Source organism: Mobula birostris, chromosome 8 (genome assembly GCF_030028105.1).
Source record: "Mobula birostris isolate sMobBir1 chromosome 8, sMobBir1.hap1, whole genome shotgun sequence".
Classification (NCBI taxonomy): domain Eukaryota; kingdom Metazoa; phylum Chordata; class Chondrichthyes; order Myliobatiformes; family Myliobatidae; genus Mobula; species Mobula birostris.
In genome coordinates this window covers 150367920-150384457 of record NC_092377.1, presented here as the reverse complement: position 1 = coordinate 150384457, position 16538 = coordinate 150367920, and the positions used below count along the sequence as shown (strand labels likewise).

At 40.4% G+C, this 16538-nt stretch overlaps 1 protein-coding gene across 4 annotated transcripts in view; it reads left to right on the top strand.

Annotated features, from left to right (window-relative positions):
* The window catches only part of LOC140201840 (AP2-associated protein kinase 1-like), a 149865-nt gene that overhangs the window by 71226 nt on the left and 62101 nt on the right, over positions 1–16538 (top strand). For all 4 annotated transcript variants that reach the window (XM_072266554.1, XM_072266553.1, XM_072266556.1 and 1 more), the window contains exon 11: positions 10304–10599. In XM_072266554.1, the coding sequence (XP_072122655.1) occupies positions 10304–10599 (296 nt within the window). The remainder of the gene's footprint in view (positions 1–10303; positions 10600–16538) is intronic.

Genomic DNA, 16538 nt, shown 5'->3' with positions numbered 1-16538 from the left:
GACACAGGGAGTCGCTTCAGCTAGATGATCACTCCAATGTGGGAAATTTCCTTGGTTTACTGAAACTACTGGCGAGCTTTGACCCCTTCATAAAAGAACACCTCACTCATTTGGAAGGTCATCCCGGATCCACGTCTTATCTTTCACCGGGTGTCCAGAACGAATTCATCCACATGATGGCATCCACTGTTCGCCAGAGTTTACTGAGAAGCATTCGTAAAGCCAAGTACTATGGTCTCATGTTCGACTCGACTCCTGATCTGGCACACCGGGAGCAGATGTCAGAAGTAGTGAGGTATGTGGAAGTTGATTTTGAGAGGAAAACAGTCCGTGTTAGAGAGTCCTTCCTTGTGTTTATCCAGATAAGCCAGAAGGATGCTGAGAGCTTGGTTGAAGACATCTTGAAACAGCTAGGGAAGGACGAAATGGAGCTACAAGATTGTCAGTCACAGTGCTATGACAACGCTGCTGTGATGGCTGGTCACAGAAGTGGTGTTCATCAAAGAATAAGTGAGAAAAACAACCTGGCAGTGTTCGTGAATTGAGACAATCATTCACTCAACTTGTTGGGTGTACATGCAGCCAAGCAGGATACAATGATGGTCATGTTTTTTGGAACCATTGAAGCTCTCTACGTGTTTTGCTCTCGTTCAACATAGCGCTGGGAAAAACTCAAAAACACCATGCCTGTGGTTGTTACTTCAGAGTCCGAAACCAGGTGGAGTGCAAGGACAAAAGCAGCGAAGCCCGTCAACAAGTACCTTGAGGAGATATTTCAAGTTCTCCAGGACATGATAGATAATGAAAAAGAGACCAGTGAAACAAGAAGTGACGCAAGGCAGCTGTACAACAGCATGTTGAGTTATGATTTTCTGATTTTGCTGGGATTTTGGAACAAAGTACTCATTCGCTTTGACTGTATTCAAAAGAGGCTGCAGGATCCAAGCATGAACTTCCACGATGCTGCCCTGGATTTGAAAGCCCTCCAAGATCATTTCTATGATGAAAGCGAAACGTTGGTCAGTCAGTCACTCGAAGAAGGAGTTGGTCTCTGTGAAGAACGGAATATTGAAGTTGAAACACGTCAGAGACGTAAGAAATGAATGGCTGATGAGGACTCGAGAGACGCTGGGTTAACAGCTAAGGAGGAAATGGAAAGAGTCATGAAGGGAACACTTGACCGTCTTCACAGAGAAATAGATGAAACGTTTGCTAGTTTGCTCGACACTGACATCAAAGTTTGGGTTCCTTCTCAATGTCGAGGGACTGCGTTACGGCGCGGACAGTAACAACCTAAAGAAGAAGTGCAAAAATTTGGGCGAATTGTACAGCTCTGATGTCGATGGATAGCAGCTATATGAAGAAATTTTGGATTGCAGAATGTTGCTATCAAGGAAGGTCAACAAGAAAATATCAAGACCTGAAAAGCTTCTTGAATTTATTGTTCAGTATGGAGATGAGAGCGTCGTCCCCAATCTTTGTACTGCTATTCAGATAATGCTAACCGTCACAGTTTCCATCGCCAGCTGTGAGAGATCATTCAGCAAGTTAAAACTAATACTTTCGTATACGATCTTGCTCTGCTGAGTGTAGAAAGAGAAGAAACTGAAAAAAACGACTTTGATCACATCATAGACCAATTTGCATCAGTGAAAGCAAGGAAGGTGCAGTTTTAATTTTCATGTAGTGCCATAATTTGTTAACTAAAAGATTAACGAGCTTGACTTGTATGTTTGAGCTGATATTATGGTACAGTTATCTAAAGGATGGGTGTCAGATGTTTGGACAGGGGCGCAATTTCAGTGCTTGCCATAGGCGCTCTTTTCCGTAGGTACGCCCCTGGGTACATTAGTAGATTTTGTGTGTTTCAGGTAACATACCAAATCTTCTCAAACTCCTAATGTAATATAACTGCTGTCATGCCTTCTTTGTAGTTGCATCAATTATGTTGGGTCCAGGTTAGATCCTCAGAGACATCGACACTCAGGAACTTGAAATCGCTCAGTCTTTTCACTTCTAGTAGGTAGATCTGTTGAGCAGGAAATCTACAATAACTATAACACTCACTTGGCTATATCCTTGGTTCCTGCAGCTATATATAAATTTCACCTGTTATTTTACTGGTTGACATATCTTATATTTCCCAAGCCATCTCATTCTCTCTGAATTGCTATTGCCAGAAGGTTTGGGCAACTTTCCTTGTGCTTCTGCATCCAAATGTTAAAGTTAATGAAGAACTGTCACATCCCATCACTCACCACAATGACTCAATTCTTGTCTCTTTCTCCTTTCCAAATATTTCCTTCCAAGCACAAAACTGTAAGTTTAGTTTTCGCGGAGGGCTATGTCAGATCAACTTTAGAAGTCAAAATCTACCATGTTTTGAGGTTGCTTATGTTCATAGGGAGATTAACTCTCAAGGACTGGTCAGGCATGATGACAATCAAAAATGAGATTTTTATATTTTGGTTTGTACAATTTTCTTTCTGACAATCTACTGACATCTGGCACCATGATAGCGTAACAGCGTAATGCCATTACAGTTTGGGGTGTTGGAGTTCAATTCTGGCATCCTCTGTTAGAAAATTTGTATATTCTTCCTGTGAACCTGTGGGTTTCTTTCAGTTACTCTAGTTTCCTCCCACAGTCCAAAGACATACTGGTTAGTAAGTTAATTGGTCATTGTAAATTGACCTGTGGGTAGGCTAGGATTAAATTTGTGGGTTTCTGGGTGGCACGGCTTGGTGGGCTGGAAGGGCCTGTTCTGCAATGTATTTTTAAATAAAATACATAAGCTGAAATCCACCATTTTACATGGTATGAATTTAACACCAATAAATGCATAAATTTATTACAAGTTTATGGCTACAAGATCCTTTGTACCAGTAGCAGATCTTTGTAAGGTAATCCAGTCAGTCGCGTTCACAAACTCTTTTGCTCAAGCCCTTGAGTATCCAGTTCCCCTGAGAAAGCTATCCATTGAATCTGCTTCTGTATTTAGGCATTTGATTCCAGATAATGATTACTTGTTCCCTCACATTTTTTTAACTCATGTCAGCTACTGGTTCTTTAATCAGTCAGCTTAAATCCACATCCTTTGTTTCTTCGTCTATTGTTATCAATTATTTTGTTTACTGCCTTTGGACATTAGTGTTACATGAACTTATGTTGATAATGGAATCTCAGCTAAGGAGGATAGGGAAACAAAATAAATTACTTGTTTTAATATTGTTGAATAATTGCTGAGAGAGCATGTATTGCCTGCAGACATGAAGGAATTAATCATCCAGGTTGTTAATTGTTTAATAGACATCTTCCATTTTAGTACTCTGAATCTTATGGGACATTATTTCTTTGGAATCTGTATTTAACCAATTGGAAATAACTGAAGAACCAATTATTAGTTTTTTTTAGATATAGATTAGTCAGTTTCTTAGTAAATTAGATATGCAATAACATTTGCAGTCTTGGTCAATCAGAAGATTCAGATTTATTATCACTGACATATGTTGTGAAATTTGTTGCTTTGTGGCAATAGTACAATGCAAGACAGAACAATTCTCTAAGTGGCAAAAATAAATATACAAATGGTACAAAGGAGGGAAAAAGGCAGCATCTTGAGTTCATGGAACGTTCAGCAATCTAATGGCAGAGAGGAAGAAGCTGTTCCTAAACAACACACATCAAAGTTGCTGGTGAACGCAGCAGGCCAGGCAGCATCTCTAGGAAGAGGTATAGTGGACGTTTCGGGCCGAGACACTTCGTCAGGACTAACTGAAAGAAGAGCTAGTAAGAGATTTGAAAGTGGGAGGGGGAGGGGGGAGATCCAAAATGATAAGAGAAGAAATGTGGTCAAAAAGTTGAAGAGCCGAAGAAATTACAGATGGGGAGCAGTGAGAGATGGTTTCACCGAACTCCCGTCGAAGAGAAGATTTAAACTTCTTCAGTGTAGGCATCACCGGAAGAGGCTTTGGAGTAGTGAATTTAAAAATGCAAACACGAGGAATTCTGCAGATGCTGGAAATTCAAGCAACACACATCAAAGTTGCTGGTGAACGCAGCAGGCCAGGCAGCATCTCTAGGAAGAGGTACAGTTGACATTGCGGGCTGAGACCCTTCGTCAGGACTAACTGAAAGAAGAGCTAGTAAGAATGTTACTTGTGGGTCTTTAGGCTCCTGTATCTCCTCCTTAATAGTAGTAATGAGAAGAAGGCATGACATGGTCTTTTCTGATGCTACTGACATCAATGCAAAACATTGTGGACATTTCCAGTCTGGACATAACTTGCCATTCGAAATTCCGCAGTCTTGGAGGACAACCTAATTCTAGTTTCGGCATTTCATTGCAGTTAGTTCTGCAGTTAACTTCTGCAATGTACAGTACATTTTGTTCTTGATTACAGTCTATTTATTTTGGTTATAAGTGTTAACAACAACCTTGTACATTTCTGTTTCAGCGACTTGATTATAGCAACTTGTGTCCTTGTCCTTGACGTGAATTTTCTGAACTGTATGGACCTTGCATAAATATTTCTTCAGCCTCTTTCCCTTGGCAGATGTGTGCCCCAGAGCCTACTATTATGAATGAAGGACCATAAAAGCATTTTTGATTTTCTATTATCGCTCTCACCTGGAGCTGTTGGATGTTCATTCACCATTAGGACGATGTTAATTGTGGATTTTTCTTTTAATTGCTGTATCCTAATAGAATAGTCAGTGAGCAGACTGTCATCTGTCATTCTTTAATGCACATTAGAATATTGGGAGTTCTGCAGGATATGATCATCACAAACATGATCAAACTTTCAAACCATGTAACAATGCTTGCCCTCACACTAGTATGGAAAAAAAAAGATATTAAAAACAAAACTCGGTCCTCAAAATTTGTTAAACTGGATTTCTAATTGCTCCTCATGTCTGCCTTACAAGGCTGTTCTTTATTGGTGAAGAATATTGATTGTATGGTTGCCAACTTTATTGTTGGACATTTCCGTATTATTGTGCATGGTGACATTAGGAGGGATGCTGGAAGTTGTCTGATTGCCTGCCTGCTCAGCATTGAAAACTGAAAAAATAGACCAAGAGACAATCAGCGGACGCAAGGAAAGTAAAAATCACCAAGGGACCCTGTCCATCTGGGTTAGTAACTGCAATTCTTAACCAAACAGCAATGCTGGATTGTGGAATTTTATTTTGTTAAATCATGACTCATTCGAGCATTACATTGACTCTTAGTGAAACAACAGAGTTCTGAATGTCAAAATCATATATCCATATCCAGTGTTTCCTGAGGAAACTAGGTTTATAAGTTGCTGTCAAAGCAGTTGTGCTCTTTGCAATATATAAACAGGCACGTAGTGTTATTAATTTTAATTATAAAAAATCACTTGGCTCTGTTCAATGTTTTCAAGACTTTGGGCGTCTCTGCTTCATGTGTTTGAAAATATTAGACTGGTTTACAACATTCTGTTCTGCCCATTTCTTTTGAAGTTCAAATTTTATCCAGTTGATTGGTGAGCATACAGATCCTCTGATTAATGTAGAGAGTTGCCTGGACTGAAGGACTTGAGTTATAAACAGGGATTGTATTGGGACTGCTATTATTGGAGTGAAGGTGGCTGAGGGGTGATGTCAGCAAGGTGTCCCAATATAAGGGCACAGATAGAGTAGATAGTCGCAGTCTTCTTTCCAGGGTAGGGAGGCTGAAACTAGAAGGATGGGTTAAAGGTTAAAGGAGGAAGATTTAAAGGTGAACTAAGGAGCAGGTTTTTCCACACAGAAGGCAGTGAGTATATGGATAATCAGCCAGACGAATTGGTACATTAAAAAAAATTGGCAGCTACATGGATAGGCAAATCTTAAAAGAATGTGGGCCAAATACAGATAATTGGGATGGGCTATAAGACAGAGGAGTAGAATTTAGGCCATTCAGTCCATCAAGCCTGCTCCCCAGTTTGAGCATGGCTGATTTATTATCCTTCTTAGCCCCATTTTCCTGCCTTCTCCTGTAATCTTTGACACTCTAATGATCAATCTCTCAACCTCCACTTTTAATATAGCCAATGAGTCGGACTCCACAGCAACCTGTGGCAATGAATTACACAGCTTTGCCACCTTCTGGTCCAAAGGAACATCCTTTTGTTCTAAGGCTGTGCCCTCTGGTCCCACCATTCTCCCCATTGCCCTTCAATATTCGATAGGTTTTAATGACATTCCCTCATTCTTCTAAACACAGGCCCAGAGTCATCAAACACTCCAAAAGCGTTAACAGTTTCATTTGCAGCAACGCACACAAAATGCTAGAGGAACTTAGCAGGCCAGGCAGCATCTAGGAAAAGCATCTAGGACATTTCAGGCCGAAACCCTTCAGCAGAACTGCCCGGAATTATTTTCATAAATCTCCTTTGGGCCCTTGCCAAGGCCCCCACAAGCTTTTAGATATGGGGCCCGAAACTGTTCACAGTAACCAAACAACGCACACAAAAAATGCTGGTGAACGCAGCAGGCCAGGCAGCATCTATAGGAAGACGTTTCGGGCCAAGACCTTCGTCAGGACTAACTGAAAGAAGAGATAATAAGATATTTGAAAGTGGGTGGGGGAGGGGGAGATCCGAAATGATAGGAGAAGACAAGAGGGGGAGGGATGGAGCTAAGAGCTAGAAAGTTGATTGGCAAAAGGGATATGAAGCTGGAGGAGGAAGAGGATCATGGGACGGGAGGCCTAGGGAGAAAGAAAGGGGGAGGGGGGAAGCCCAGAGGATGGGCAAGGAGTTATAGTGAGAGGGACAGAGGGAGAAAAAAAGAGAGAAAATGAAAGGGAAAAGAAAAAAAAATAATAATAAATAAATAAGGGATGGGGTACAAAGGGGAGGTTTCCTCATGTTTGCGACAGTAACCAAATGCAGTCTGACCAATCCCTATTAAAGCCTCAGCGTTACTTTCTTGCTTTTATATTCTAGTTCTCTTGAAATGAAGGCTAGCATTGCATTTGCCTTCCTTACTACTGAGTCAACTGTTAAGGAATCCTGTATGAGTACTCCCAATTCCCTTTGCACCTACACTTTCTGAATTCACTCACTGTTTAGAAAATAGTGTACACCTTTATTCTACGTAATATTCTTAGCCCATTCCTCATACCTTGTCCAACTCCTTCTGTAGACTTCCTGTTTCCTCAACACTATCTGCCCCTCCACTTATCTTTGTATCTCTCTCAATGTTTTTTATTAAGTTTTGAATTGATAAACATAACAATAATAATGATACAAAGAGATCGGGATTACATTAATAACGGTTAACATATACGGACACAGACTCCGAGTAAAACACATGTAATTTAAGCCTCCCAATCTCTTAATAATTGAACATGAAAAGGATTCAAAAAATTTTATACAAAGAAAAAGTCCCCCTACACTAAACAAAACAAAACAAAACAAAGGCTGGGCTGGCATGCTTCATCGGTTAAAATCATTATTTGTCATTAACTCCACTCCTCTATACACAAAGTTATTGAACAGGATTCTGAAAAGGTCAGCCTACAACATATAAAAATGTTGAATAAATGGCCTCCAAGTTTCTTCAAATTTAACGGAAGGATTGATAGTACCACTCCTAATTTTTTCCAAGTTTGAACATGTTATAGTTTGGGAAAACTATTGAAAAGATTAGAATCTTTCCATTTAAATAAAATGGATCTTCTGGCTATTAATGTAATGAATTCAATCAAACGGGAAGCTGAAGGCGATAAATGATTAGAGTCCGTCACTGGTAATCCAAAAATTGCAGTAATAGGATGAGGTTGTAAATTACTGTGCAGAACTACTGAAATAGTATCAAAAATGTCTTTCCAATGTTTTTCCAAAAGAGGACAAAACCAGAACATATGTGTTAGGGAAGCTACCTCAGAATTACATGTCACAGACAGGATTTATATGGCAATAAAAACGAGCTAACTTATCCGTGGACAAATGGGCCCTATGAACCACCTTAATTTGTATCAAAGCGTGTCTAGCACACATTGAAGAAGTGTTAGCTAGTTGGAGAATTTTCTCCCATTTCTCTGTAGGTAAAGTTACCTGAAGTTCTCTTTCCCATTCATTCTTAATTTTATCAGATGTACCTAGACGTATTTGCGTAATTAAATCATAAATAATTGCTATTAAACTCTTCTGATAGGGATTTAAACCTAATTTTTTTTCTGTAATTTCAGTTTGATGTGGTATCAAGAAAGTAGGTAAAATAACAATCAAAAAGTTTCTAATCTGTAAATATCTGAAAAAATGTGATCTAAGCAAATTATATTTATTAGACAACTGTTCAAAAGACGTGAGGCAATTATCCATGAATAAATCACGAAAACATGTTATTCCTTTCGTTTTCCATAAAAGAAAAGCTTGATCGGTTCTGGATGGTTGGAAGAAAAAATTGGATATAATAGGACTTGATAGGATAAATTTATTTAATCCAAAAAAATTTATGAAATTGAAATCATATTCATATTGTATGTTTAGTTATTGGATTAATGGTTTGTTTATTCAGTTTAGTAAGTGCAAAGGGAAGTGAAGTCCCTAAAATAGAAGCCAATGAGAACCCTTGTACAGATGCGCACTCGAGGTTCACCCATCGTGGACATTGAATTTCACCTGTCTTTGTATCATTCACAAAGTTGGCCACAATGTCATCAATTCTGTCAGCCAGATCATTAAACATTGCATGAACATTAGGGATCTCGGCATGGGTCCCTGTGGAACACCACTAGTTACCGGCAAACAATCAGAAAAGTCTCCCTATATTACTGTGTTTTGTCTTCTGCCAGTCAGCCAGACTTTCTTCCATGCTAGTATCATTCCTGTAGTACCACAGGCTCTTAACTTGTTTAGCAGCCTTATGTGTGGCACCTTGTCTAAAGCCTTTTGAAAATCCATAGCATAGATGGACATCATAGTCCCCATGAAGGAGTTGAGCCGAAGTATAACTTTAAACTATTATGTTTTAAGTCTCCGCTTCTATATATATATTGTCTAAGCACTCTGTTCAATAATTATGATTACACATTTTGAACCTAGAATTGGCAATAATTAATGAAAATTGAATGCAGAAAAGAATTTTCAGGTAAGTTTTATAATTCTGACCATTCAAGTGATATGTCACTCTTTGCCTCACTGTCCATTCTGAAATATTAATACCACAAAAGAGTTGAGACAGAATAATCACTCCTTATTTCAATATTACACAGGATTTATCATATGTAGGAGTACATGTTACGGTTCAAGAGGACAAGGTGTCTTAATGTTGAAGATTTGACCACAGGCTTCAAAATTTTCACTCTGTTGCAAGGCTTTCTTTGTGGTCCTCATTGTCATTATTATCTATAGGTTTATTCATTCTGAACTATAAATCTTCCTGAATTTAAACTCCTCCTTTTGTATTCTTTCAAATTTTAACTTCTCAAATTATTTCTATTTGTTTTGTTTTTCTTTTAGAATGATTGTATATCTTTAAACCTGTTGCCGTACCCTCAGTGTGTGCATTCCTTTTTAACCTAGCAATCTTTTAAATATTTACATTGTCTGACTGCTTAATTACTTCTACTGGTTTCAACTTAGATTGTAAAAAGACTGGGCTATGAAGTGGAAATACCGTTTAAAGCTTTTATTAAAGAAAAGTTATTTTGCAGTAAAGCTAACAGAATTTTTTTTTGTATTCTCTCTCTCTGTATTTGCTCAAAATGGTACTCTACAGAGCAGCACACTTTGGTTTAAAAAAAGCAGGTTTAAATGCTGTTGACTGAAAGCTCATGTAAGTCTAGATTGTTATTCTCTATGCCGTACTTGTGTTTACTGGCCAATAACAGTTCTCATAATGAAATGATAATCATAGCAATGCAGTTCAATTGACCTTTTACAGCCAACATCAAAGTCTTTTTTCATTAATTCATCAAAAATATCTTGAAGAATATGCCCATTTTGACAAGATCCATTGAAAACTGATAAACATATCTCACTCTGGCATTCAGAACTCCAGTAGATGTTGCAGTTTAGCTCCTACTCCCTCGTCTCTTTATTCCCTTCACCTCTTCTGCTAATTATTTTAAATCTATGCGAAAACCAGGTTTATATACTTTTTTGACAAATCTACTCAAAAATTCCAAAATCAGAACTTGCATTTTCCAAGGCACAATGGTATGAAAAATTAAGGTCACTTTTAATTTTCTTTTGAGTTAACTTATAGTAATAGTTTTTAAACTGAGTGTGAATGAGATAAGGATTTTAGGATGTGCTGTTTCCATACCTCTGTCTTTCCGCAGGTGTCATCCTTGGCACTGCTCACAATAATCAACCTCCTGGCGTGCAACAGCCTCTGCAACAGTCAAAACCTCAGCTGCAGCAGCCGCAACTGTTGCTGCAGCAGAAGCAGTCCCAAGCAATGGCACAGCAGAAGCAGGCGCAGCCTCAGCCACAAGCAGCAGCGCAGCAGAAGTTGCCTCAAGCTGCAGTGCAGCCTCCGCCAGGCCCCCAGCAAGCACCTGTGCAACCACAGCTCTTCCTCCCACAATCACAGCTTCTGCAGCAGCAGCAGCAGCAGCAGATGATGGCTCAGCAGGTAATTGTTGCATGTGCATTGTTTAGAAAAGACGCATGCAATTCATATTGTGTTCATGGCAGAATGACAAATTTCATGGTAACTCTTTTCCTCTGTGTCCTCCACCCTCCTTGGTTGGTATGGAACCTTGGTTTTGGGAGATATGGAGACCTTAGTTAGAAACAGAAGGAGATGCATAGCAAGTATAGGCAGATAGGAACAAATGAGGAGTATAAGAATAGCAAGACAACACTTAAGAAGGAAATCAGGAGGGCTAAAAGAAGACATGAGCTTGTAGCAACATGGTGAAGGAGAATCCAAAAGGCTTCCAACAGATATTTTAAGAGCAAAAGAGCAGCACAGGTGAAACTCAGTCCCCTGGAAGATCAGAGTGGTAATCAATGCATGGAGCCAAAAGAGATAGTAGAGATCTTAAATGATTTTTTTTTTTGCATCTGTATTAACCTGGGAGGTGGATACAGAGTCTATAGATGGGAGGAATAGATGTGAGGTCATGGACCCAATCATCATCATCATCATCATCATCATCATCATGGACCCTATACAGATCTCAAAAGAGGAGGTCTTTGCTTTCTTGAGGGAAATTAGAGTGGTTAAATCCCCAGGGCCTGACAATGTGTTCCCTCGGAATCTGTGTGAGGCTAGTGCAGAAATTGTAGGGGCCTTAGCAGAGATATTTAAAACATCCTTAGCCATGGGTGAGGTGCTGGAGGAACAGACCATAGCTAATGTTGTTCTGCTGTTTAAGAAAGGCATTAAAAATCAACCAGGGAACTATAGGCTGGTGAGCCTGACATCAGTAGTGGAAAAGTTATTGGAAGGTATTCTAAGGGATTAGTTCTTTGAGTATTTGGATAGACTGGGACTGATTAGGGATAGTCAACATGGTTTTGTGCATGGTAAGTCGTATCTAACCAATCTTATAGAGTTTTCCTAAGAAGTTGGGTGAACCAAATTGGTAAGGGTGCTGAGGAAGAGGATTTCTTGGAATGTATGCGGGATGGTTTTCTGAACCAACATGTCGAGGAACCAACTAGAGAGCAGGCCATTGTAGACTGGGTATTGAGCAATGAGTAAGGGTTAGTTAGCAATCTTGTCGTGCGAGGCCCCTTGGGTAAGAGTGACCATAATATGGTGGAATTCTTCATTAAGATGGAGAGTGATATAGTTAATTCAGTAACAAAGGTTCTGAACTTAAAGAAGGGTAACTTTGAAGGTATGAGACGTGAATTAGCGAAGATAGACTGGCAAATGATACTTAAAGGGTTGACGGTGGATATGCAATGGCAAGCATTTAAAGATCACATGGATGAACTACAACAATTGTTCACCCCAGTTTGGCAAAAGAATAAACCAGGGAAGGTAGTGCTCCCGTGGCTGACAAGGGAAATTAGGGATAGTATCAATTCCAAAGAAGAAACATACAAATTAGCCAGAAAAGCGGCACACCTGAGGACTGGGAGAAATTCAGAGTCCAGCAGAGGAGGACAAAGGGCTTAATTAGAAAAGGAAAAAAAGATTATGAGAGAAAGCTGGCAGGGAACATAAAAAGTGACTGTAAAAGCTTTTATAGATATGTGAAAAGAAAAAGATTGGTTAAGACAAATGTAGGTCCCTTACAGTCAGAAACAGGTGAATTGATCATGGGGAACAAGGACATGGCAGACCAATTGAATAACTACTTTGGTTCTGTCTTCACTAAGAAGGACATAAATAATCTTCCAGAAATAGTAGGGGACCGAGGGTCTAGTGAAATGGAGGAACTGAGGGAAATACATGTTAGTAGGGAAGTGGTGTTAGGTAAATTGAAGGGATTAAAGGCAGATAAATCCCCAGGGCCAGATGGTCTGCATCGCAGAGTGCTTAAGGAAGTAGCCCAAGAAATAGTGGATGCCTTAGTGATAATTTTTCAAAACTCTTTAGATTCTGGATTAGTTCCTGAGGATTGGAGGGTGGCTAATGTAACCCTGCTTTTTAAAAAAGGAGGAAGAGAGAAACCGGGAAATTATAGACCGGTAAGCCTGACATCAGTGGTGGGGAAAATGCTAGAGTCAGTTATCAAAGATGTGATAACAGCACATTTGGAAAGTGGTGAAATCATTGGACAAAGTCAACATGCATTTGTGAAAGGAAAATCATGTCTGACCTATCTCATAGAGTTTCTTGAGGATGTAACTAGTAGAGTGGATAGGGGAGAACCAGTGGATGTGGTATATTTGGATTTTCAAAAGGCTTTTGACAAGGTCCCACACAAGAGATTAGTGTACAAACTTAAAGCACACGGTATTGGGGGAATGGTATTGATGTGGATAGAGAATTGGTTGGCAGACAGGAAGCAAAGAGTGGGAATAAACGGGACCTTTTCAGAATGGCAGGCAGAGACTAGTGGGGTACCGCAAGGCTCAGTGCTGGGACCCCAGTTGTTTACAATATATATTAATGACTTAGATGAGGGAATTAAATGCAGCATCTCTAAGTTTGCAGATTACACGAAGCTGAGCAGCGGTGTTAGCTGTGAGGAGGATGCTAAGAGGATGCAGGGTGACTTGGATAGGTTAGGTGAGTGGGCAAATTCATGGCAGATGCAATTTAATGTGGATAAATGTGAGGTTATCCACTTTGGTGGCAAGAACAGGAAAATAGATTATTATCTGAATGGTGGCCGATTAGGAAAAGGGGAGGTGCAACGAGACCTGATTGTCATTGTACACCAATCATTGAAAGTGGGCATGCAGGTACAGTAGGCGGTGAAAAAGGTGAATGGTATGCTGGCATTCATAGCAAGAGGATTCAAGTACAGGAGCAGGGAGGTACTACTGCAGTTGTACAAGGCCTTGATGAGACCATACCTGGAGTATTTTGTGCAGTTTTGGTCCCCTAATCTGAGGAAAGACATTTTTGCCATAGAGGAAGTACCAAAGAAGGTTCACCAGATTGATTCCTGGGATGGCAGGACTTTCATACAATGAAAGACTGGATCGACTAGGCTTATACGCTCCGGAATTTAGAAGATTGAGGGGGGATCTTATTGTTTACAATAAATATTAATGATTTAGATGAGGGAATTTAAAGTAACCTTAGCAAATTTGCCGATGACACAAAGCTGGGTGGTAGTGTGAAATGTGAGGAGGATGTTATGAGAATGCAGGGTGACTTGGACAGGCTGGGTGAGTGAGCAGATGCATGGCAGATGCAGTTTAATGTGGATAAATGTGAGGTTACACACATCAAAGTTGCTGGTGAACGCAGCAGGCCAGGCAGCATCTGTAGGAAGAGATGCAGTCGATGTTTCAGGCCGAGACCCTTCGTCAGGATGTGAGGTTATCCACTTTGGTGGTAAGAATGGGAAGGCAAATTATTATCCAAATGGAGTCAAGTTAGGAAAAGGGGAAGCACAACGAGATCTAGATGTTCTTGTACATCAGTCACTGAAAGCAAGCATGCAAGTACAGCAGGCAGTGAAGAAAGCTAATGGCATGCTGGCCTCCATAGCAAGGGGAATTGAGTATAAGAGCAAAGAGGTCCTTCTGCAGCTGTACAGGGCCCTGGTGAGACCACACCTGAAGTACTATGTGCAGTTTTGGTCTCCAAATTTGAGGAAGGACATTCTTGCTATTGAGAGTGCAGCATAGGTTCACAAGGTTAATTCTCGAGATGGCAGGACTGTCATATGTGGAAAGATTGGAGCGTCTGGGCTTGTATGCTCTGGAAATTAGAAGGCTGAGAGGGGATCTTATTGAAACATATAAGATTATTAAGAGATTGGACATGCTGCAGGCAGGAAGCATGTTCCCGCCGATGGGTGAGTCCAGAACCAGAGGCCACAGTTTAAGAATTAGGGGTAGGCCATTTAGAACGGAGGTGAGGAAAAACTTTTTCACCCAGAGAGTGGTGAATATGTGGAATGCTCTGCCCCAAATGGCTGTGGAGGCCAAGTCTCTGGATGCTTTCAAAAAAGAGATGGATAGAGCTCTTAAAGATAGCGGAATCAAAGGTTATGGGGGTAAGGCAGGAACTGGATACTGATAGTGGATGATCAGCCATGATCACAGTGAATGGCGGTGCTGGCTCGAAGGGCCGAATGGCCTACTCCTGCACCTATTGTCTATTGTCTATTGAAACGTATAAAATTCTAAAGGGATTGGACAGGCCAGATGTAGGAAGATTGTTCCCAATGTTGGGGAAGTCCAGAACGAGGGGTCACAGTTTGATAAAGGGGAAGCCTTTTAGAACTGAGATGAGGAAAAACTTCTTCATACAGAGAATGGTGAATCTGTGGAATTCTCTGCCATAGGAAACAGTTGAGGCCAGTTCATTGGCTATATTTAAGAGGAAGTTAGATATGGCCCTTGTGGCTAAAGGGATCAGAAGTTATGGAGAGAAGGCAGGTACAGGGTTCTGAGTTGGATGATCAGTCATGATCATACTGAATGGCGGTGCAGGCTCGAAGGGCCGAATGGTCTACTCCTGCATCTATTTTCTATGTTTCTAAGTTACAAGAAAAGTTGATTGAACAAGGCTGTGGATGTTGTACACATGGACTTTAGCAGGGCCTTTGACAAGATCCCACATGGAAGGTTGGTCAATAAGGTTCTGTTGCTTGGCATTCAAGATTAAGTAATAAATTGGATTAGACATTGGCTTTGCAGAAGAAGCCAGAGAGTGGTAGGAGATGATTGCCTCTCTTACTGGAGGCTTGTGACTAATGGTGTATCACAGGGATCGGTGCTGCGTCTGTAATTGTTTGTCATCTATATCAATGATCTGGATGACAATGTGGTAAACTGGATCAACAAGTTTGCAAATGACATCAATATTGGGGGTGTGGTGGATAGTGAGGAAGACTATTAAAGCTTACAGTGGGTTCTGGATCAACCTGAAAAATGGCAGATGGAAGTTAATGCAGACAAGTGTGAGGTGTTGCACTTTGGGAGGACCAACTAGGGTAGGTCTTACTTGGTGAGTGGTAGGTTACTGAGGAGTGTGGTAGAAAAGAGGGATTTGGGAATACAGATCCATAATTCCTTGAAAGTGATGTCAGAGGTAGATAGGGTTGTAAAGAAAGCTTTTGGCACATTGCCCTTCATAAGTCAATGTAGTGAGTACAGGAATTGGGAAGTTATGTTGAAATTATATAATATGTTGGTAGGACTAATGTGTGCAGTATTGGTCTCCTACCAGAAAATGTAAATAAGATGGAAAGAGTGCAGAGAAAATTTACGAGTATGTTGCTGGGAAAATTTGACTAGGTTAGAACTGTATTCCCAAAAATGTAGAAGATTTAGGGGAGATTTGATAGAGGTATACAAAATTGAGAGGCGTGTATAGGGTAAATGCAAACAGGCTTTTTCCACTGAGTTTGGGTGAGACTACAACTAGCGGTCATGGGTTAAGGTAAAATGGGAGGCAACTTCTTCACTCAGAGGGTGGTGAGATTGTGGAACGAGCTGCCAGCACAAGTGGTGGGTGTGGGGTCGACTTCAACACTTAAGAGTAATTTGGATAGGTACACGAACAAGAGGGGTATGGAGGGTGCTGGTTGGTGAGACGAGGCAGATTAATGTTTCGGCACAGGCTGGATGGGCAAAGGGCCTGTTTCTGTGCTGTAGTGTTCTTTGACTCTACGATTCCTCACTTTGGTAAGAATATTTCAATGTTAGAGCTCCTGAATCCTCTACATTACTCTGTCTACCTATCAGTAAATTGATAGAACTTGGATTGGAAAGCAACATTGCCCCAATTAATCTACCCATTCTAAATACTCAAATCAGTACTCAATATCAAAGGCAGTCTTTTCAAACAGACGTTTTTTACAGCTTACAATGTATTTCAGCCTGGTGTAGAAAGCTGGTTTTAATGAGCCCTGTTGTTCTGGGGATACTCACCAGGTCTTCCAATCCGTTAGGATCTGAGAGTCTTTGAGAAGAAGGTTGTTCAGC